General features: G+C 35.3%; 1 protein-coding gene across 1 annotated transcript; it reads left to right on the plus strand.

The window, feature by feature from the left end:
- Positions 1 to 780: 780 nt before the first annotated feature.
- plpp2b (phospholipid phosphatase 2b) lies at positions 781 to 21520 on the plus strand. Its single transcript, XM_073844326.1, has 6 exons — positions 781 to 1207; positions 16997 to 17148; positions 17398 to 17660; positions 17742 to 17799; positions 20390 to 20566; positions 20747 to 21520. The coding sequence occupies exons 1-6, from the start codon at positions 1147 to 1149 to the stop codon at positions 20891 to 20893; spliced, it is 858 nt and encodes a 285-aa protein (XP_073700427.1). The 5' UTR covers positions 781 to 1146; the 3' UTR covers positions 20894 to 21520.
- The last annotated feature ends 3070 nt before the right edge of the window (positions 21521 to 24590 follow it).

Below are 24590 nucleotides of genomic sequence, written 5' to 3' on the forward strand. Positions count from 1 at the left end.
AAAACAGCTCGCAAACCGAACCTTGCTCACACCAAAACCATCTATCTATCTATCTATCTATCTATCTATCTATCTATCTATCTATCTATCTATCTATCTATCTATCTATCTATCTATCTATCTATCTATCTATCTATCTACTTTAGTATATTCACACAGATATAGGCTACTTCAAAATTATAACAAGGTTAACAACGGATGTAAAAATTCAATGCGACAAGATAGTAGTAGGCCTATAAATAAATGGCCTCATATTTATGAATATGCCATAAAAGTATGTATCGGTATGTATAAAACTATCTATCTATCTATCTATCTATCTATCTATCTATCTATCTATCTATCTATCTATCTATCTATCTATCTATCTATCTATCTATCTATCTATCTATCTATCTATCTATCAGCTCGCAAACCAAACCTTGCTCACAACAAATCCTACTCTATCTATCTGTCTGTCTGTCTATCTATCTATCTATCTATCTATCTATCTATCTATCTATCTATCTATCTATCTATCTATCTATCTATCTATCTATCTATCTATCTATATACTTTAGTATATTCACACAGATATAGGCTACTTCAAAATAACAAGGTTAACAACGGATAACGAATCAATGCGACAAAAAAATGTAGTAGAAATAACTGGCCTCATATTTATGAATATGCCATAAAAAGTGTGTGTGTCATATTCCATTGCTTTGCTCTTCGGCTCAAAGTGCAGCAGTGATTTGGCCACGCAGCCGTTTGCGCAGGCGCGTCCCACACTGTCAAGGTGTGGACACGGCGAAAGCGCGAGTGGGAACACAGTGGCGTGCTTTTGGAAAAGGAGTGGATGTGTCCTCTAAAACAGCAAATGGAGTGAACACCAGTCAGTCCGTTTTTACAAAATCATTATGTGCACCAACGCGGGACTGTCGTCACCCTTTGAAGTTGAAGATATATAAAGTCGTCAAGGACTCGCGTGTTTTGCCGTCACCTATGAGCTGAAGTACGAAGAGCGCAGGTAGAACAGCAGAGCCGGAAGAACTCGCATTACTGGTCGCGTTCGGTTTGTTTGGCTTGTTCCAAGTGGATTATCTGTGATATTATCACATAAATGAAGTGAGTTTTAAACTGCTAGTTTTCCGAGTTAAAGAAATTATGACGGACTTGAGGAAAAATAAACTCTTCGTCCTGGTGGACGTGCTGTGTGTTGTTGTAGGTAAGCGAGTTCAATGTTTCAACGTTCAATGTTCTGATTCCAAGTTCATTTCTAAACTTTAAAGTTGCTGTTTGAGTGGTTTTTAAATAGGTTTTGTATTTTTAATCAATATTGGCTATTATGTAACTGGGTTCTTGACAGATAACAGAAGTGGATGATCAACAAAAAAAGTTTGAACGATAAAATATAGGCCTATGGCTATATACACATCATGTGTGTGTACAATTAGACGGTCAATTTGATTTAAATCAGAGTTTAATTTTGTTTTATTTTTAATCAGCTTTGCTTTCCTCATAACCTTGCATAAGCACACAACTTTGCAAAACAGCCTTGGCTTTGCATCAAATCGCAATAAACAATTTTGACATGCTGCCGCGATGTAAAATTTTAAAACCAAGTCTGGTTTAGATTTAGACTTTTGTCAATATTTCATATATATTATCGTAAAAAGCAAATGCTTTAGGCTATGTTTAACGTGTCAAATGTTTTTGTCATGTTGAGGGGCTTGTCTTTAGAAGACTTTCATGTTTAAATATGTATTTGGAGGTGTGTTCTTCTTTGTTTACACACTGAGTTGCATTCGTCCTGGCTTCTTTTCCTGGATTTTGCAAGTTCAGGAAGCTGAGTATTTGTTTATGGAAATGTGATCCAAGCTTGTCAGTATTTCCCACAGTATCTGGCAGCTCGTAGTACCACAGAAATGTTCCTTTTCTCGCATTTTTGGCTTTATCCAAGCCTGACAAACCCATTGACCATAAACATCCTAACATAGTCACATAGTGCCCATTATGGAAAGATTCGACTTGCCTCAGCGCTAAAGTGAGTGCGAACCATCATGACCATTACTTCCTTTGGAAACACTGTGTTTTCCTTAACCGCATGAGGTAACCCTGCTATGACGTTGGGGAGATGAAGTTTCTGCACCTGCCCTTTGAAGTCCTTTATTGTGTCTGTGTTCTCCAGCCTCCAGCATTGGATTTCATGAGGGCTAGAATGTGCCCTAGGTGTGATCCTTCACCTTTAGTCTTAAGACTACACCTTTACCATGGTTCAAGTGTCTTTATCTAGATGAAGTGACTGATTTGAAGTTATCTGTCCATGTTGTAGACAGGGATGGACATGATTGTCTCGTCTAGTCTATTAAGAGAATCAAACAGTGACGTCTAGGACAATTTTAGATGTTTCCTACCTTGCATTTAGACTGTGGGAGGTTCAAAGACAACTTATAGAAAAGAAAAAAAAAACTTAATCTAATAATAATTTAAATTAACTCATTTTATTTAAATTATTTTAATAACTAGTTCTAATTCTCAGTCATGTTTTCTTTGTATTCATGCTGGTTTCATGTGCTTTTGAAATACTATTTTCAACAAATGTTTAAATGTAATTACTACTAACTACTTGTGGTAGAGAGTTGATATTGCGAATTAAGTATATATATATATATATATTTAAAATTTTCATTTTGGTTAAATGGAACAGCAATAAAAATATTAGACATAAAAGTAAAACTTATTAAAAAAACTAACATTTTAAAAGTTTACTTGGCAACTAACAGAAATAAAATGCATTTATATGTACTAAAATGATTCAACTAAAACAGAAAAAAGTATAAATGAAATAAAACAGCAAATTTGCTAAAAGTAAAATTCAAATGAAAACTGAAAATATAAAAATAAAGCTACTTCAAATTATGAATAAATGTTATAATAGTATAGAATTATATATAATTAAGTTATAATGGTCCTAGAATAGAGCCCAGTGGTACCCCCATACTTTTCGTACTTTAACAGTAAGATTTTTAATGTTTTTTTTTGAATAAGTCTCTTTCTGCTCACCAAGCCTGCATTTATTTGGTCCGAAATACAGTAAGAACAGTACAATTTTGGAATATTTTTTAACTGTTTTCAATTTGTATATATTTCAAAATGTTATTTATTCCTGTGATTTCAACTTTGCTGAAATTTTAGCGTTATTCCAGTCACATGATCTTTTAGAAATCATTTGAATATTCTGATTTGCTGCTCAAAAAAACATTTATTATTATTATTATTATGTTGAACATGAGTAGAATTTTTGTCAGGTTTCTTCGATGAATAGAAAGTTCAGAAGAACAGCATTTATCTGAAATAGAAATCTTTTGTAACATTATAAATGTTTTTATCATCATTTTTGATCAATTTAAAGCACCCTTGCTGAATAAAAGTAGTAATTTCTATACTTCCCAAAAAAAAAAAAAATAAATTATACTGACTCCAAGCTTTTAAATGGTGTAGTGTATAATGTTACAAAAATGCTACTCAATTGTTTTAAATACTACTACTACTACTATTAATAATAAATATTTTAGCATATTAGAATGATTTCTGAAGGATAATGTGATCACATAAATAAATTACATTTTAAAATATATTCAAATAGAAAGCAGGTATTTTAAATAGTACAAATATTTCACAATATTACTGCTTTTAATCCCAAAAAAATATATATATATATTTTCACAAATAACATGTGGAGGTTGTACGGTATGACATTTTACAACCCATTATTCTTGCCATGTCATAAAAAGGTCAAATATGTGACCCTGGACCACAAAACCAGTCTTAAGTCGCTGGGGTATATTTGTAGCAATAGCCAAAAATACATATCATGGGTCAAAATTTTAGATTTTTCTTTTATGCCAAAAATCATTAGGAAATTAAGTAAAGATCATGTTCCATGAAGATTTTTAGTAAAATTCCTACTGTAAATATATCAAAATGTAATTTTTGATTTGTAAAATGCATTAAGAACTTAATTTGGACAACTTTAAAGGTGATTTTCTCAGTATTTAGATTTTTTTGCACCCTCAGATTCCAGATTTTCAAATAGATGTATCTCGGTCAAATATTGTCCTATCCTAACAAACCATACATCAATAGAAAGATTATTTATTGAGCTTTCATGTGATGTATATATCTCAGTTTTGTAAAATTTAACCTTATGACTGGTTTTGTGGTCCATGGTCACATATATGATATTTCAAGAGATTTATTGACCTTGAGACCTTTAAGGTCTTGAGGGTTGCACCACCTGACATTGTTGTTTCTCAGAAGCTTTTGAAGAGTTTACACAAAAAAGACCATCAGTGTTTTTCCTGCTTAACAGAATCGTTTACAGAAAATCACATGAAAGAGTTTCCAACCTGTTTCAGATAATTTTTCAATTAGGTCAGTTTTCCGGTAAAGATTAATGGATGGAAATAAGGACACATCTGAGAAAGGTCAATTACTTCTTTGGTGTCTCATCCGGTGTCGCTCGTAACTACATATGAGTGTTTAGTTTAGTATGAGTAATTTAGTTTCTGATTGATCTCCAACGACATAAAAGAGAGCTCAAAGTCCTGTAAATGAGACACTTGGCCTTGAGCTAACCAAAGCAAGCAAAGGTGGAATTATTCAGTCATTTTCAAATAAATATCAGCCTCTCCGATTGCTGTAGTAACAACAGAAAGTCCCAGAATCCAGTTGAGTTCAGCTACTGGAGAATTTCTGTAAGTGTTTCTGGGCAGGAATATTTCTTCCCAGCCCTGAGTCTGACATTCAATCCAGCCCACCGCCCTCTGCTTCTCGTTTCCTTCTGTCTAAGTAAACTTTCCCTCCACACAAACACAGTCTAACTTTTGCTTTAGCTCGCAGGATAACGCTGTGTGTTTTACCGCTCTCTGTATGCTGGTGTTTTTAGGATTTTTACTTTATCTATCATTGTGTGTTGACAGAAATAATGTTTGACAGCTATCTATTCCGCTGCGCAGATACATCCGCAAGTCAAAGTTGCAAGATCAGGGTTTTACTTCAGTTAAAGTCAAATTGACAAGAGTTATCCAAGCTTGACTGTTGAATATCAAGCCAAGCTTTTGGCCCAGGCCTTTTTTTTTTCCTCTGATGTATTCAATAACTAATATTATAATGTACAGTGAAGGAACATCTTTTTACATTTACCCCTGGTTTCACAGACAAAGCTTAAGCCTAGTCCTAGACTAAAATGTAAGTCTGAGTTGTTTCAACTAAAAGAAGCTTTTGTCTCAAGATGCACACCAGTAATGTTTTTTCTAAGCACCTTTATAATAATTACTTAAATGTCCCAGTTGAACTGTGGCCTAATCCTGGCTTAGTCTAAGCCCTGTCTATGAAACCGGGCCTTAATTTTATTGGTATTTTTTTTTTAAAGATACTTGTTATATTGCTTACAGGACCTGTATGCAAATGCTTTCATCTAAAGTGACTTACAAATGAGGAATGTTATACGTGTGATTCATACAAGGCAGTTATGAAACATAAATGCTGCAATAAATAGTTTCCTTCGCAAAGTACAAACTAGAACAGACGTGTAGTTTACACAAGAAGTAGAATTAGTTTATTTTCATGGATGAAATGGTATAAAATCTAAACGTAAAATGCTAAAATTCTAAATTCTTTTGAAACAAGTCTGTTATGCTCAGCATGGTCAAAAATGCAGTTAAGAACTGTAATGTTGTGAAATACTATTAAAATTTAAATGAACTGTTTTATATTTGAATACATGTTAAAATATAATTTATTTCTGTGATGAAAAACTGAATTTTCAGTATCATCGCTTCAGTCTTCAGTCACATTATCCTTCAGAAATTAATCTAATATGTAGATTTTGTTTAAGAAACATTTCTTATTATTGCCAATGTTGAAAATGACTTTTGCTACTTAAAGAGGAGTAGTTCACTTTCAGAACAAAAATGTACAGATAATGTATTCACCCCCTTGTCATCCAAAATGTTCATGTCTTTCTTTCTTCAGTTGTAAGGAAATTGTTTTTTGAGAAAAACATTTCAGGATTTACATATAATGGACTTCTATGGTGCCCCCAAGTTAGAGCTGCACGATTCTGAATAAAATGAGAATCAAGATTTTTTGGCTTGGAATAAAGATCACGATTCTCTCACGTTTCTGGAGAACTTTTTTATTTTAAAGATTTACCCCTGAACATTAGGTTATCAAACAGCAGTAAAATAGCAGTATAATAAGACATAATAAACTTTGCTTTACATTTAAAGAAATGTAGTGAAAAATAATGTAATAATGTAAAGAAAAAAATCACCATTAAACATTAAAAAATAAACATACAAAGGTATTATGTCAGAGTAAAGCCATTTAAAGATTCTTAGCAGAAACACTAGCCTATCAACATTTTATGGCTGTCAACGTCCACTCTGTGGGATGCCCAAGTTTACTTCACCATTTTACAAATAAATCCTTATGGCAAACTATATATCGTTGGAAAGGTCTAAGGCTCCTAAATAGATATTTGACTCTTTTTTTTTTTTTTTTTTTTTGTTACAAATTATGTAGGAAAAATAATTTATGATATCATAGATTAATTTACGACAACAGTGCACCTCAAAAATCTACTTCATAACAGGAGTTCTGACTTTTATCACAAACAGATTTCCTCGTTGCCTTTTTTCCCTATTACACTTTAGAAATCATAAATGATATAGATGAAAACTTAAAATTTCAAAATTCATCCTTTGAAAGCTATTTTAGAATCAGGCATTGCATTAACATGAAAAATGTACATCAACATCAAAATGTTTTTGCTCATGAATTATACAAATTTTAAGTTTCAATTCTACATTTTTTTTTTTTACATCTCTGTTCAAAAATGGGAGTAACAGTTAAGTGGTTAATGGATATACTGTATATGGTTCCATTGCTCTGCTGGTCCATAAATCAACTTATTATAGCCCACATACCTAATAACAACTTCGATATTTAATACGGAACAGAGTTTGATTGAGAGAAAAAAAAACGTCCGGTTCCTAGTTGGTTCCCAGTTTCAGAGACGGGGAGTGATTGACGGCTAATATCTCAAATCTTCATTCAGTACAATAAAGTAAAGATGACGTTTAAATGGTTATGTAATGTTGGAGAGAACGGCGAACCTGTTACTGCATCAGCTCACAGCAGTCTATGCAGTAGTAAGGCTAGCGAACGTTTTGTAAAATATAAATAAAACATAATTGGCTGAATCGTATAAATGCTGGATTAAGATCGTGTGGGGGGTCAAATCGAGATGGCGATCTTTTAACGATTAATTGTGCAGCTCTACCCCAAGTTTGAATTTCCAAAATGGTGCTTCAAAGGGCTCTAAACGATCAAAGCCGAAAAAAGAAGGGTCTTATCTAGCAAAACGATCTGTTATTTTCTAAAAAAAAATTACACTTTTTAACCTCAAATGCTCGTCTTGTCTAGTCTGTGTGTACTCTGTGTAGAGATTAAATTGTAAAAAAAAAAAAATTGTAAATGTTTTTAGTAAATAACCGATCGTTTCGCTAGATAAGACCCTTCTTCCTCGACTGGGATCATTTAGAGCCATTTAAAGCTGCATTTAAACTGCATTTTGGAAGTTCAAACGGGGGCACCATAGAAGTCCATTATACAGAGAAAAATCCTGAAATTTCTTTACGACTGAAGAAAGAAAGACATGAACATCTTGGATGACAAGGGGGTGAGTACATTATCTGTAAATGTTTGTTCTGAAAGTGAACTACTCCTTTAATGGTTGTGTGGCAATTTTCAGGATTCTTTGATAAATAGAAAGTTTTATAAAACAGCATTTATTTGAAATCTTTTCTAACGTACACTACCAGTCGAAAGTTTTTTTTTTTTTTTTTTTTAAGAAGCCTCTGCCCAAACCTGCATTTATTTGATTCAAAATACCGCAAAAGCAGTAATATTTTTAAATATTTTTTTGCTATTTAAAATAACCGCTTTCTATTTGAATGTATTTTAAAATGTAATTTATTCCTGTAATCAAAGCTAAATTTTCAGCATCATTTCTCTTGTCTTCAGTGTCACACGATCCTCAGAAATCATTCTAATATGCTTTTTGTTTTGTTTTTGTTTAGATTATTATTATCAATATTTAAAACAGTTGAGTACATTTGTTTTTCAAAATTGTTTAATGAATAGAAAGAATAAAAATAAAATGCTTTTGTAACATTATACACTACACCATTGATTTTTGAAGGATCATGTGACTGGAGTAATGATTCTAAAACGGCAGTTTTAAAATCACAGGAATAAATTACATTTTAAAATTGTTTAAATAGAAAACAGTTATTTTAATTGTAAAAAATATTTCAAAATTGTACTGTTTTTGCTGTACTTTGCATCAGGTAAATGCAGGCTTTGTGAGCAAAAGAGACTTCTTAAAAAAAAAAACATTAAAATCTTACTGTTCAAAAACTTTTGACTGGTAGTGTATCTATTTGTATCTATTTAATGCGGCCTTATTGAATAAAATTCTTAAAGTATTTTGAACAGTAGTGTTTGAAAACCATTTTAGTGTGCGCATTTCTTTTATGAGTTTTCTTTTAATAAAAATTTAATAAGCTGTTTAGGTAAAAATTAGAAAATCATTTCACCAGCGACGAACAAAGGTTTTTAGCATCATACCATTATGCAATAACCAGCAAAGACAGATTGCTGTGCAATTTGTACGTTTTGCCTAGAACTACTGGCGAAATAATACAGGAAAACGACAAGGAAAAGTTCAGGCAGTTGGAAACGTCACGCATAATATTTCAGGTCTTGGCTAAGCTTGTTCAGAAAGGTCTGCGTGAGATGGCAAATGCAGCATCAACAAAATTGTTCAGAAACTGGCCACATCGTGAGACTATTAACATGATGATGCTGTTCCATTAATTACAGAAACTATTTTTAAAGCCAAACTCATTTGCTAAACACTACTACTAAACTACCTGTTTCCCACGCAATGTTACAATTTTCCAAGTGTAAATCAAACACTAACATTAGAGTGGGGAGGTAGAGGGTTGGGACAGACTGACTCTGGTGTATGGCGAAAGAGGAGGAGGGCGGGCGTTTCTTCTTGAAGTAGGATTCCAGACTCTCCTGCGAGGTTGTACGCTCAGCACATAGCTTCCAAATGAGTCAGGCGGCCTTGCCAAACTACAGCTCAGGGAGTGCTGTCGGCAGACAGACCGCCCTCAAAACTCTCACTTAAGGGGCGACAGGGTTGTATTTTCGCAACACTTATGATGGTACTCCAGAAAAGCCACAAAAAAATTCAAGAACATCTCATTTTCATCTTCATGATCGTTGAGGGTTCGGCTCGTTTGAACTGGCCTTTGAAAGTTGAAAAGAAGCCAGAATGGATCAAGTTTGGTGTTGAAAGCTGAGCGTACTTGTTAATGCACCTCAAAACGAGTTAGGATACAAGATAAGTCAATAAAAATATAGGGTGTGTTTGATAATGAAAGGTGGTGAACCAACGTCAGGGTGAAGGTCAAAGCCGACCCTAAGCAAATAGGCTACTCCCTCACCGGCTGCGGTGTGGCCAAAACCAAAGACAAGGTTTTTTTTTTTAATGACTAAGTGGGGTTTTCGCCAAGGTTTTCTTACTGCATTGGAAATGCACCAACTCATGCGTCCTTGAAACTGCAAGCAGCACAGTTCTCAGAATTTCAGGGTGTTCTCACACTAGTCATGTTTGAATAGATTAAAACAAACTCTGATGTGATTGCTCTGTTAGTGCGGTTTATTTGAGTAAGTGTGAACGCTGCCTTCTGAACTCTGATGCACACCAAATAATGGGCTTCCAAACAAACTCTGGTGTGGTTCGAATGAAATATGAATGCAACACGAACCTAATACTTCTAAACGAACCAAAAACTGGAAGTAATGACAAGATGCGACGCTATGCAACACGTTTTCACGAAGGGAACAAGCGGTGTATCGAAAACAAAATGCGCAGAGGGCAAACGTGGAGCAACGAGGAGGTAAAGTGCCTTTTATGAGCTCCTTGTGAGTTTGCAGGTGATGAAAATAACATCATATACTGTACACGCAACAAAGAGCACGCTTAGTCCAGCAAACAGCATTAGGTGTATTTGACTTAAAGCTAAAGCGCTGCTTTAAGTCGAATGCACCTTTTCCTTTTGTTTGGAGTGTTTGGTGAGTTCCGTCATGAAATATACGTCATTCAACCTGACCAATCAGGTTGTGAACGTATCACTACGCCCTTAGTTTCGGTATCTTTAGGTTCGCTTTCAAAAATGCCAGTGTGAGCGCTAAGCGGACCAGGACCAAATGTGTCATTTTCCTTTTTGGTCCAGACCAAATGAACCAAACGAACCGAACTACAAGTATGAACACACCCTCAGTTTTTTGGCCCAGCATCATCATGCTCATGTTGGGAAAGCTACATTGTAAGAAATTAGTTAAAAATGAGAAGTTTCTTCTTTCAGACAAATACAATTGGAGTTATATTAAAAAATGTCCTGGCTCTTCCGAGCTTTACAATGGCAGTGAACGGGTGTTGGGATTTTGAATTCCAACAAAGTGGATCCATCCATCATAAATTGAGCTCCACACGGCTCGGAGGGGTTTATAAAGGCCTTCTGAACTTAATCAATGTATTTGTAGAAAAATATCCATATTCAATGGTTGTGTTTACACTTGCACTTCGGTTTGTTTAGTTTATTTGGTCAGGACCAAAAAAGAAAATGATAACTTTGGTCCTGTTCCGTTTGGCGTTCACACTGGCATTTTTGATAGCGAACCTAAAGATAGTGAACCTAAAGGCATAGTGGTACGTTCACAACCTGATTGGTCTATATTATGTGATGGAAATCACAGAACACTCCAAACAAAAGGAAAAGCACAGTGGAGAGAGCAAAACAAAACATTGGTCAAGAATTAGAAGCATGAAACGAGGATTTGTAAAAATATCGGAGGATTTCGACATAAGTCAAGAGGAGGCTGGTTTTCCTTTGCTGAAAACAAAACTTGGTTTTCACCTGACTAGCATATTCTCACTAGGGCTTACGCTACGCCTACATCCAACATTATCCGCTTGAATGCCACTTTCTCGTAAACGTGCATACAACAGTACGACAGCGAAAGCTAAAGATTATGGTTTATAAAGTTTTAAATATGGAATTTTTTTTAGACAAATGTATCGATTCACTTCAGAAGGCCTGAGCAATGTGGAGCGCTTTTTATGATGGATTGACATACTTTATTAATTGGACTTCAAAATCTCAACACCCATTCACTGCCGTTTATAAAGCTTGAAAGAGCCAGAACATGTTATAATATAATTACGATTGTATTCGCCTGAAAAAGGAAAGTCATATACAACTAGGATGGCTTGGGGGTGAGTTTTTTTCGGGTGAACTATCTCTTTAAGGATAGCAGTGTTAAACTTGAACGGTTAGCATTGCTACTTGGAAAAAAGTAGCTTGTTGTTGAATAAGCTATATTGGTTTGAGCTACTGAATGCTGGAGATTAAGGGAAAGTTGCTTTGAAACTAAAAAAATGTGGCATTGTTAACTGTCCCTGTATGAATTTTCCATTTTCTGTGGAATGAAAAAGGCATAATTTAGAGCTGAATGTCAAAGCTCCTCTTCTAAATGCAGTGAAAGTGAATGGTGACCACTGATTCTCACACATATGACTTAAGAAGAGTTGTAATATATAGTGTATAAGTCATACAAACTGCTTTCGTAATGCATATTCATTGTCTGTATTTGAGTTATACAGTCTCTGGTCCCCATTCATGAGGGATAATATGAGGATGAGTAAACAATAACCGAAATTTTATTTTGCTGTGAACACTTCTTTTTGTTTACTGAATGAAACTGCCGGTTTGCTCCAGTAATGGCTCTGGCGTTCCTCCAGTGGTGTGAGGGGAAGCGTAACTGTTTCGAACTCCGATTGCCACCAATTATCCCACATACCGTAACTGCACATCAGTTTGAACCAAATAAAGCAACACTCCGTTCTGCCCTTCGTATTTATAGCGTTTGTGAAGGAGGGGGAGGATGCTCAAAACAAAGAGGGATACATGAATGAGGTGGAGACTACAGGAGTGGCAAACCCATTTTTATCTGTGGGATGGGCAAAAGGACAACAAAAGTGTTTAAATCTTTACTTTCGACATTTAAGCAATCGCCAACCCTAATTATCTCCTCGCCCTCTCGGTTAAGTCGCCATGTCGCTTTGTTGCAGTTTCACTGAAATGACTTAGAAAGACTTGGAATATAGAGTACAAGTTGTATGGACTACTTCAGTTTGGACCCCATTCACTTCCATTTCAATGTGAACATTCTTAAACTACTTTTTTCAAGGAAAAACGACCTGATTGTAAGCGAATGATGACAGAAGTTTTATTTTTAGCCAACTATTTAGTTAAGATCTACAGTGCATTGCTTTTACTCGCATAGCGTGAAGAAAAAAAAAAAAGCATAAAAACACTCATAAAAACAGCTCATACCATAACGGGGTGCCTAAATGTTTTACAGGAAATTTCACTTCCTGCACCTTCAAATGGAACTAATTTGTTTCAGGGAATGGTTGAAGGGTGACGGCTGGCAGCAGTTGAGGCGAGGTTCGTTTTTTCCGTATGCGCAGCCCCAATCTTGCAACGTGTTGGGTGTCAAGCACGACTTTCTTCAAGCACATCTCGCCCTGCACCACATCTCTCCCTGCAGTTGCGTAATTAAACAACTGGCGAGCTCGCACCTGCCAACTGAGGCTTTGAACTCAAACCGTTTGAAGCTCTTCCACGTTGACCACGTTCAATATACCTTACACTGACTTAATTCCCTTGGTACACTGTCTGGAAAATATTTTAGGAGTACTCCTGATGAGTACCAGAATATACAGCTTAGATTTTTTAAATGTACAGTTGACGGATTTGAGTCAGTTGACTCGGTTCTCAAGTGTTTTAATTGTGTTTGTCATTAGTCAATGACAGTTTGAAATAAAAAAAGTACTCCTTTGGGTGAAATTTTTCAGTTTTCCCTTGACCATAAAAATCCGTCTGTAGCAGAAACCTATCTTGAAGTCTTCCCCGTCTTTTTGTTTCCCAATAACGTGTCTCAACAGTTGAAAAGTTTGGAGAGGAAAGGGGAAAAATGAGACTCTGTTTTATTGGGCTTTTATTTTCATTTGTTTGGAGTGTATTCAGCTGGCAAACATACAGAAAAGGCCATCCAAGCTCAGCTCCAGATCCTCAAAGTGTCTGAATCTCAATGGAGTGCTAAAACTGTAGTCATTGCTTTGGGATCTCCCTCAACAGGATGGTCTACGAGGCCTGAGGGGAAAGTTTTCTTGCATTGTTCGCGAAGAATAAATCTCTTTATTGGAAACACGTTTCCATTCAGTAAACAGTTTTAGCAAGTGGATCACATCATTTTGAGATAACTACAGTAGTCAACATTTGAAGTGGATCAAAACCTTTCATCAAAGTTGTCCTAAAACCAAAACAATACACTTTCTTGTCTTAGAACAACTTTAAACTTTTTAGATTCACTTCAAATGTTGACTACCATAGTTAGCTAGTGAGCGATTTAAGGTAATGTACCAATTTTTGTTTTCCTTCAAGAAAACTACATAAAACATAGATTTATAAATGTTTTGGACCAAATTTTTTGTTTTTGTTTTGTAAGGTGCAAGAAAATTGAGCTGCTGTCTTGTATGAAAGGTGCTCTATAAAAAGTTGACTATTTTCTTAAAGGGATAGTTCACACAAAAATGACTATTCTGTTATTAATTCCTCACCCTCATGTCGTTCCAAACCAGTAAGACCTTCATTCATCTTCAGAGCACAAATTAAGATGTTTTGATGAAATCTGAGAGCTTTCAGTCCCTGCGTAGACGTTCAAGGCCTAGAAAGGTATTAAGGACATCATTAAAATAGTCCATGTTACATTAGTGGTTAAACCTTAATTTTATAAAGCTACAAGAATGCTTTTTGTGTGCAAAGAAAACCAAAATAACGACTTTATTCCAACAGTTTCTTCTATTCCATGTCAGTCTTCGACACACATTACTGACATAATTTCCTTTTTGAGCAAACTAACCCTTTAAAATCAATGATTTTTTTTATTTACATACGTATTATAAGCTTGTGATTTGTATATCTTTAAAATGGCGCTTGCAGAATAATAATGATTAATAAACTAAACTTGAAGCCTGAGTCTTATTTACTAGTAGTTAAAGTTGTTATTTTGACCTAAGGATACATTTTGACCTGGATTTTTGACCCAATAGTGAATCATTACTCCAACATTTACAATTGTCTGTTCAATTACATACAACTTAATGATAATTACTGTTTTTGGGGCAGAGTTACGTGGGTGGTATGGTTTTAAAGGGATAAATCATTAAAGTCATTAATTACTCACCCTCATGTCTTCCAAACCCGTAAGACCCTAATTTATCTTCGGAACACAAATGAAGATATTTTTGATGAAATCCGAGAGCTTCTTTCCACACACAAAGTATTCTTGTAGCTTGGGCCTTGAACGTGTCAGTTGCATTGCTGTCTATGCAGGCTCAGAAAGCTTGGATTTAATCATAAATATCTTAATTTGTGTTCTGAAGATGAACAACGGTCTTACAGGTTTGGAAAGGCATCAGAGTGAGTAATAAATGACAGCATTGTCATTGTTGGGTAAACTATCTCTTTAACAGTGCACCGCTGTGGATGTCAACTATAAGGTTTGTCAGTTCATAATGTTTTTTTGTATGTGTATTGTGACTATCCAAACCACAGTGCATGGAAATACAGTGTCATTTCAAACACCATTGTTCTTTGTTTTTGGAATACAAAGACACTTATTTTTTCTTAAGTGCCTCTATGATTCTATTACTCTTTGTTTGTTGTCATGACAAAGTGAAGCTACATACTCAACGTCTCAAGAATACACTGGAACTCAAAATGAATTATTTTGGAGATGTTGCACCATTGCATTTCACTTCAAATTTCCGGTGCCAACACTTTTAAATTAAAGCGATTGGTAAACAAACTCTTTTTGTTCTGTCTGAAAAAGATCAGTCTGAAAACAGCTACAGATTTTGTTTAACAAAACAAAAGAAGACAAAAGTTTTGTTTTGTAAGGTGCAAAGCAAAAGATAAACATTTGTCTGGAAAAACGTTTTTGTTTTGTAAGGTGCAAAACAAAACATCTTTGTAAACCCTTTTAAAGAACAAAAACATTTGTGACCCTGGACCAAAAATCCAGTCATAAGGGTCAAGTTTTTGAAATTGTAATAACTAATAAATAAGCTTTCCTGTGATTGTATGGTTTGTTAGGATAGGACAATATTTGGACGAGATACAACTAATTGAAAATCTGAAATCTGAGGGTGCAAAATAATCAAAATATTGAGAAAATCCCCTTTAGAGTTGTCCAAATCAAGTTCTTAGCGATACATATTACTAATCAAATTTAAGTTTTGATATGTTTACGGTAGAACATTTACTAAATATATTCACGGAACACGATCTTTACTTAATATCCTAATGATTTTTGCCATAAAAGAAAAATACATTTACAATTTTGACCCATACAATGTATTGTTGGCTATTGCTACAAATAAACCCGTGCTACTTAAGACTTAAGATGGTTTTGTGGTCCAGGGTCACATTTGTGTTGTTTTTGTGTTTTGTAAGGTGCAAGTTTGAGCTGCAATCTTGTATGAATGGTGCTTTATAGAAATGTTTTTAGTAGTATATTACGTGATTAGTAATGCGTTCCTTATGTACAAAACTTGTTTGTATATTTTAATGGCCCTTGTAGAATAACACTGAAGATATTTTTTACAAATATGAAAAGCACCTGGGTGAAAGCAGCTCCCTCACATTGAGCCCAGAGTTAAATTTGTGACAGACCTGACCATCTGTCTCACAGATCCTCTTGTACATTATAATGCGGTGGTATAAATGGCACTTGAGCAGTTTTGGATTTGTGCTGGACATCCATATTTAGACATACTGAGTCAACCAGAAGGTCTACAAATGCTACAGATCCCATTTAGACAGCAGAATATTTTCATTTTCTGAACTACAACACTGCTTTTATACACCCATTTTCTAAGCAGAAAATGGATTTACCGATTTACAGGAAGTAGCATTGCTGTTCTCTTGAGTTGCTGTGGCTTAGGATCACATGCTTGCCGGGTGATTTTAAAGCATTTCCGAAAGTCCCAAGGACATTTTCCATTCATTACAGGATCACACTGTGGCTACATTCAGACATATGCATCTCTAGCCACATCAGTTCACCGACCGAGGCGCTGTGGAAAGGATGTCTGGGCTGTGGGTCTGTATGATCATGTTTATGATATGACGCGCAACGTGTTTCGGGTTAAGACGGTGTGGTCAGGTGACTTCCTCATAGCTGTGGGAAAATTTCTGTGTGACTCTAAGGGAAAAAAAGAGGTACTATAAATAGTCACTGCTTCCATGGCAGAATTCAGATGGTGTTCTGTGAGTTTTTAAAAATAATATTGAAAAAAGTGCTGCATTGCTTTTATCAATAACAAAAATATGACATTTTGTCCAATAATCAACCGAATTGTTGTTGTTCCAAACCTGTAAGACCTTCGTTCATCTTCGGAATGCAAATTACGATTTTTTTGATGACATCCGAGAGCTTTCTGACCCTCCATAGACAGCAAGGGTCCCACGGTTGAAGACGGACACGGAATCGAAGAAATTGTTGAATAAAGTCGTTATTTTTGTTTTCTTTGAGCACAAAAAGTATTCTCATAGCTTCATAACATTATGGTTGTCACATGGACTATATTAACAACATCCTTACTACCTTTATGGGTCTTGAACAATTTTTTGTTCTGAAGATGAACGAAGGTCTTACAGGTTTGCAACAATATGAGGGTGAGTAATCACTGACAGATTTAGATGATTCATTTACTAATTGTCTTCTCTTCTTTTTCCTACAGCTTCTCTGCCCTTTGTGATTATGAATATTGCGTCCCAGCCATACGAGCGAGGCATCTACTGCCAGGACGAGAGCATTAGTTACCCTCTCAAACCAGACACAATCACCCACGTGACACTGGCTCTGGTCACCATCACCTGCACTATCATCATCGTGAGTCCCTTATTCATTGATCTCCATCATCCCTTCCATGATCTCATCATCCCATGAGTCACGCACTGATTCTCAACAAAGTGTTCGTTCATGACTCTGCACAGCGGAGGGTTTTATTGTGCACAACAACACGGCGTTATGTGCTTGTGGACTTGTTTGACATATTTACGACAAACCTAAGTGTTTTAACCTTTGTCGCAAGCTACAGAAATGCATGTTACTAAACTTTTAACTCTTCTGTTTTTCTAGATATCATCAGGTGAAGCATATCTGGTCTACAGCAAGAAAATTCACTCCAACTCTACTTTTAATCAGTATGTGGCAGCTATATATAAGGTGCTCGGTGCCTTTTTGTTTGGGGGAGCCGTCAGCCAATCATTGACGGACTTGGCCAAGTACACCATTGGACGACCACGGCCACATTTCTTAACAGTATGTGCTCCAAAAGTCTGCAAAGGATACGTGGCCTCGATCAATTGTACTGGTGACGTGCGTAATGTAACTGAAGCCCGGTAGGTTTCTGATAATAAATCTTTTTTAATGCCTTGATTTCAGTGAAATTGTTTTGAAACTGTATGTGATTTGTGTCGTAGGTTGTCCTTCTACTCTGGTCACTCTTCCTTTGGGATGTACTGCATGCTCTTTCTAGCGGTGAGTGCTAACACGCTAAACATTTAACAAAAGTTTGGGGGTGGGATTTGGAAATGGTCATTAAAGGGATAGTACAGCTAAAAATTTAAATTAATTGCTCGTTCCAAACCTTTTGATGATATTTTTTATTTCTGACTCCGCATTGACAGCAATGCAACTGACACGTTCAAGACTCAGAAAGGTAGTAAGGACATCAATAAAATAGTCCATGTGACATCAGTGGTTCAACCGTAATGTTTTGAAGCTATAAGAATACTTTTTGTGCACACAAAAAAAAACAAAAATAACGCCTTTATTCAACAATTCCTTCTGTTCTGTGTCAGTCTTTGATACGTGTACACGAAAGAAAAGAAATGGTTGAATAAATTCATAATTTTTGTTTTCTTTGTGCACAAAAAGTATTCTCTTAGCTTCATAACATTGTGGTTGAAACCACTGATGTAACAGACTATTTTAACAGTGTCCTAACAGTGTCTTAAGAGTTTGGAACGAGTTTAGAATTTTCATTTTTGGGTCAACAATCCATTTAATTCTGCAGTAATATCTGATGTCAATGAAGGTGTTAAATGCAGTGTCATTTACTGCCGTTCAAAAAGTTTCCGAGGCAAAGTTTACTTATTCGATGGGAATCCACACAGTCGGGAATTTCCAGAGTGAAAGATTTCCGCACACAGTTCTTGCATATTTAAAATTGGTCAGGCAAATTCACTGCACTGACCAACTGAAAGCTGCTTGGTTTGAAAGTGTCTTTATTGTGAGCTGTGGTTCATACAGTTGAAGTCAAAAGTTTACATACAGAAAACTGCAAAATGCTAATTATTTTACCAAAATAAGATCAAAATTGCATGTTATTTTTTTATTTATTTAGTACTGACCTGAATAAGATAATTCACATTAAACATTTACATATAGTCCACAAGTGAACATAAGTTAATTTACTGTGTTGTCACCTGAATGATCCACAGCTGGGGTTTTTCTTTAAATTGTTTGTTTGTTTAGTGATAGTTGTTTGGAAGTCCCTTGTTTGTCCTGAAGAGTTAAACAGCACGCCCTTCTTCAGAAAAATCCTTTAGATCCCACAAATTCTTTGGTTTTTCAGCATTTTTGCGTATATGAACTTTTTTTTCAAAAAATAAGTGTATGATTTTGAGGTCCATCCTTTCACACTGTGGAAAACTGAGAGACTTGTATGCAACTGTTACAGAAGGTTCAAACTCTCACTGATGGTTCAAAAGACAAAGCCAGGGGTGTAAACCTTTGAACTGAATGTGTAAATTTTTCTTATTTTGCAGAAATATCATATTTGGGGCACAGTACTGCCCTTCAGAAGCTACCGAGGATACTTACAAATTTAGGTATTAACTTAAATTTACCCTGATCTTAAAATTCAAAAAGTTTTCACCCCCCTCTCTTAATGCATCGTTTTCCCTTCTGAAGCATCAGTGAGTGTTTGAACCTTCTGTAATAGTCTCATATGAGTCCCTCAGTTGTCCTCAGTGTGAAAAGATGGATCTCAAAATCATACAGTCATTGTTGGAAATGGTTCAAATACACAAAAAAATATAGCTGGAAAACCAAAGAATTTGTGGGACCTGAAGGATTTCTCTGAAGAACAGCAAGCAGTTTAACTGTTCGGGACAAACAAGAGACTCGTCAACAACTATCACCAAACAAACAAACAAACAAAAAACACACGGCTGTGGATCATTCAGGTAGCAACAAAGTATTTAAGAATCAAGGGGGTGTAAACTTTTATTTAAATAAATGGTTCAAATACAAAAAAAAATATGCTAAAAAAGGATTTGTGGGACCTGAAAGATTTTTTCAGGACAAACCTCATGAACAACTATCACCCATCACTAAACCAAAAAAAAAAAAAAAAAACAGCTGTGGATCACTCAGGTAACACACCAGTATTAAGAATCAAGTGTATGCAAACTTTTGAATGGGGTCATTTTTATAAATTCAACTACCATTTTCTCTTGTGGACTATATGTAAATGTAAAAAATAACATGCATTTTGTATGATCCCTCTTCGTAAAATAATTAACATTTGGCAGATTCTGCAAGGTGTATGTAAACTTTTGACATTTGACAGCAGACCGTTCTGCATATTACATTTTTGCTGAAATTTTGCTAATGTGACTGCACATTAAGATTTCTTAAGGAGCAACTGTTTTGAAGCACATGGATCATGATATAGATATGACATGAATGGGAAACAATGAGGAATACATGGTGTACGAGTTTCAATTTTTGCAGTTATTTTACATAATCATTTTGTTGCGGAGTTGGCAAAGCCTGGAATTAATTTAATAAAACTATCAGAGAAGAAAACAAAACAATAAAAACTAATCTCTGAAATCAGCTGAGACAGGTTCTGCATCATTCTTAGTGGAAAATGATTTCCTGATGAATTAACAAAGCAAACGTACAAATCTTAAACACTGTTTAGAGAGCCCTCTGAGATACTAAACTGTTAGCATTTGTTATTTCCCAAAGGCTGAAGAAAATTAAAGCCGTTAGGTCTTCTCAAATTAAATCATTATTATTCCTCTAATGAAAGTCACATCTTCTTTTCTCTCTCCAGCTCTATGTTCAGGCCAGACTAAATGCTAAATGGGCTCGTCTCCTGAGGCCCACTATCCAGTTCTTCCTGGTGGCCTTTGCTGTGTATGTAGGTTACACTCGTGTGTCCGATTATAAGCACCACTGGAGCGACGTGCTGGTGGGGCTCCTCCAGGGGGCGCTCATTGCAATTCTCACTGTAAGTTAACCCTTTTTTCCTTTAAATGGACAGTTTACCCTTTAATAAAAACCCAAAGCTTCTGTCCTAATTTCATCACCCTTATGTTGTTAAAAACAAACCTTTTAAGCAAATTGCTAGAAGTAATTTCTTTGTAATGGAAAAAATGCCCCACTGAATGCCCACTATTGTCTCTTTCAGGTGCGATACGTATCAAATTCCTTCAAAGTGCGTCCTTATCCTCAGTGCTCGAGTCCAGAGTCAGTGGATAATGAGGAGCGCAAACCAAGTTTACATTTAAGTGAGGTCGAACACAACAACCATTTAGGCTATTCTGGACCTGTGTGAGAGAAATGAGGCTAAACACTACATCTCCCACAAACCACTGGACTGACGGAAGGGGGCGGAGCAAGACTGCACATGCTCACAATTGTCCTCCTTGAGAGAAAAAAAAAAGCTTTAGTGTCTCTTCCTTTCCTTTGAATGAGAGAGAACTTTTTTTACATATTTAATCAATTTATTTTAATCAGAGTGATTTGCTGTGGATGTTGAGGGGACGGATCGATTTTGGTTTTTAAAGTCTATATACTGGACCAGGTTTTCTACAAAGTCATGTACGGCATGTATAATCTTATTTGAATTGTAAATCTTACTGTTGTGTAAATAATGGCTTGCTTTTCTCATAATTTGACGAAGCAAATGTCAGAAACCACTTTGTGTTTCTGCTTTTCTAATATTATGTGCCTTAGTAATTATATAGTAATCTGGACTGCAAATAGTGAATAATGTAAAAAAAAAATGATAGGATATCTTTTTTTGTTCCCCTATGTGTCAAATTTAAATGTGGGATACCACTACAGCATCTGCAAGGCTCTTATGCTTTTTGTTTTTTTGCGTTCTGCATTTTAAATGCTATATTGAAGTTTTGAAATGTTTGCATTTGTCCAAATTCCTATTAAATATTTGTAATATTAATCTGCTTGTTGGTCGAGTTCTGCATTGTTCTTTTTTGAACATTTTTCAGATTTCATAAACAGTTCAAAAGTTTTCAGAAGCTGCAAATGTTCTTTTACCAAAAGAAGAGGGATCATACAAAATGCATGGTAATGTTTATTTAGTACTGACCTGAAAAAGATTTTTCACATAAAATGTGTTTACATTTAGTCCACAAAAGAACATAACAGTTGAATTTATAAAAATGACCCTGTTCAAGTTTATTCCCCTTGATTCTTAAAACTGTGTTGTTACCTGAATGATCCACAGCTGTTTTTTTTTTTTTTGTGTGTGTGTAGTCATAGTTGTTCATGAGTCCCTTGTTTGTCCTGAACAGTTAAACTTCCTGCTGTTCTTCAAAAAAATCCTTCGGGTCCCACAAATTCTTTGGTTTTCCAGCATTTTTGTGAATTTGAACCCTTTCCAGCAATGATTGTATGATTTTGAGATCCATCTTTTCACACTGAGATCAACTGCTCACTGATGCTTCAAACAATGCATTAAGAGCCAGGGGTAAAAACTTTTGAATTTAAAGATTAGGGTAAATGTAACTATTTTGTATTCTGGGAAACATGTAACTATCCTCTGTAGCTTCTGAAGGGCAGTACTAAATGAAAAAATATGATATTTTGGCAAAATAAGAAAAATGTACACATCTCTATTCTGTTCAAAAGTTTTCACCCCTGGCTCTTAATGCATTGTGTTTCCTTCTGAAGCATCAGTGAGCATCTGAACCTTCTGTAATAGTCGCATATGAGTCCCTCAGTTGTTCTCAGTGTGAAAAGATGAATCTCAAAATCATAGTCAATGTTGGAAAGGGTTCAAATACACAAAAATTCTGAAAAACTAAAGAATTTGTGGGACTTTAAGGATTTTTCTGAAGAACAGCAGGCAGTTTAACTGTTCAGGATGAACAAGGGACTCATGAACAACTATCACTAAACAAAAAAACACAGCTGTGGATCATTAAGGTAACAACACAGTGTTAAGAATCAAGTGTATGTAAACTTTTGAACAGAGTCATTTTTATAAATTCAACTATTATTTTCTCTTGTGGACTACATGTAAATGTCTTTTATGTAAACTTTTGACCTCAACTGTATGACCTAATGGAGTCTATTTAGATTACATTTGCATTCTTCGGACAAACATCAGCATATGCTACATTTAATGTTTGCATATCCAGTTAGCATATTTTAATCTAGAAGATTTATGTCAATAATATGTTTATGTAAGCATGAATGCGAATGAATTCAGTCCACATGTAAACTTATGTTTTACATACTGTAAAGGACATATCAGCTAGAAGTGGCTGTCAAACACTTTTGATCTTATTTGGTTTGCAAGTGTTTACTTAAGCCATGTTCTGCTGGGCACTTACCTGTCAGTCCAGCACTGCAGTAGCCAGGCATTTAATGTTGGCCATTTATTCAGCCATGACTGACTACAAATGAGATGGTCAAAATGAGTCAGCTTTAAAACGAGTTTAATTAGACCACCAATTACCAGCTCTGTAGTTGCACAAGCTTAGTTATTTATTTGTGTTCTAGACCTTTTTCCTGAGTAAACGATGAGCGCAGCCATTACCAATTCTAACGTCAGATTGGATGCTCTTCTGTTCCAGTCTTCATAGGAACCCATTCAAATAGCGTCCATCTGTTTTTAATGTAGCTAACGTCAGCAGCTTTGTGTCATCTACACACTCATTAAACTTTGAAGAGTAAGGCACTGACAAATGACAGTCATTGCGATATTGCAAAGTAATGGCGCTATAGAGCAATTTGCTTTTTAATAAACTGGCTTCCGCGTTCAGGAAAAATGTCTATAACGTAGACTAGTAGGCACTGACTGGTCCGGATCATGCTAACAAAGCTTCCATCCTATCCTTGTGTTCCTAAATGCTAATGGTAAGACAAAAACCCTCTTGTTACTCTCTATCATGTTGTGCTCCTCTACCTCAAATGTAAGTTGTTATTTTGTGGATTTCCATCTGGCCTGATTCCTCTCAGCTTATGCAAGATCAGGCTCTAGAAGATGTCAAAGAAAGCCAAAGTAAGCTGTTATAACAAAGTTAGCACCTCTATTCCTTATGGGGATGATTTTATGTCTGCTGTAACATAACTGTGTTCAGAGCTATTTCAGCTATGTATTGTTGGTATCTCCTCAGCAGTTAATTTGGCTGCCATTTTGCGTGAAGATGGCTCAGTAAGCATGTCACATTCTGCAAAATTCTTCCTTCAGTTGTTTTGTACTCTCGATGATAGGCATTTAGACTTACCACAACCTTAAAATACACAATACTGTTCAATTTTGCGAAGTTAGACTTGCCAGGATGATTTTTTTAGCTGGGGTGAACAGCATTTTATGTTATAGTCTATTTTACGTTTTATTTGGCTGAGTTCGTGTTCGCTAACATCATTCTTTGAAGAGCTGTTAAAAATGGCTCTCCCTTATGAAAATTAACCATGGTTTTACTGTAGTAAAAGTGTAGTAACCATGTTTTTTTGGCACATTGATTACCATCTGTGACTGTGGACCACAAAACCAGTCATAAGGGTCAAATTTTTTTAAATTGAGATTATACATCATCTGAAAGCTGAATAAACAAGATTTCCATTGATGTATGGATTCTATGGTTTGTTAGGATAGGACAATATTTGGCTGAGATACAACTATTTGAAAATCTGCAATCTAAAGGTCAAATATTTTTTGAAAAAAATCAAAATATTGAGAAAATCGCCTTCCAAATAAAGTTCTTACAAATCAGAAATTAAATTTTGATATATTTACAGTAGGAAATGTACAAAATATCTTCATGGAGCATGATCTTTACTTAATATCCTAATATTTAGAATATAATATAAAGAAAATTTGATAATTTTAATTCATACATTGTTGGCCATTGCTACAAATATACTTACGGTTTTGTATAACCGCAGTTTTACTACCAATACCATGGTTAAACTATGGTTAAACTACTTTTCGTAAGAGCTGATTTGGTGTTCCCTCAAAAGGGCAGTTGTTTTTATACTATAATTTATTTTTAAGCTCA

The sequence above is a fragment of the Garra rufa genome, chromosome 7, assembly GCF_049309525.1.
Source record: "Garra rufa chromosome 7, GarRuf1.0, whole genome shotgun sequence".
Lineage (NCBI taxonomy): Eukaryota > Metazoa > Chordata > Actinopteri > Cypriniformes > Cyprinidae > Garra > Garra rufa.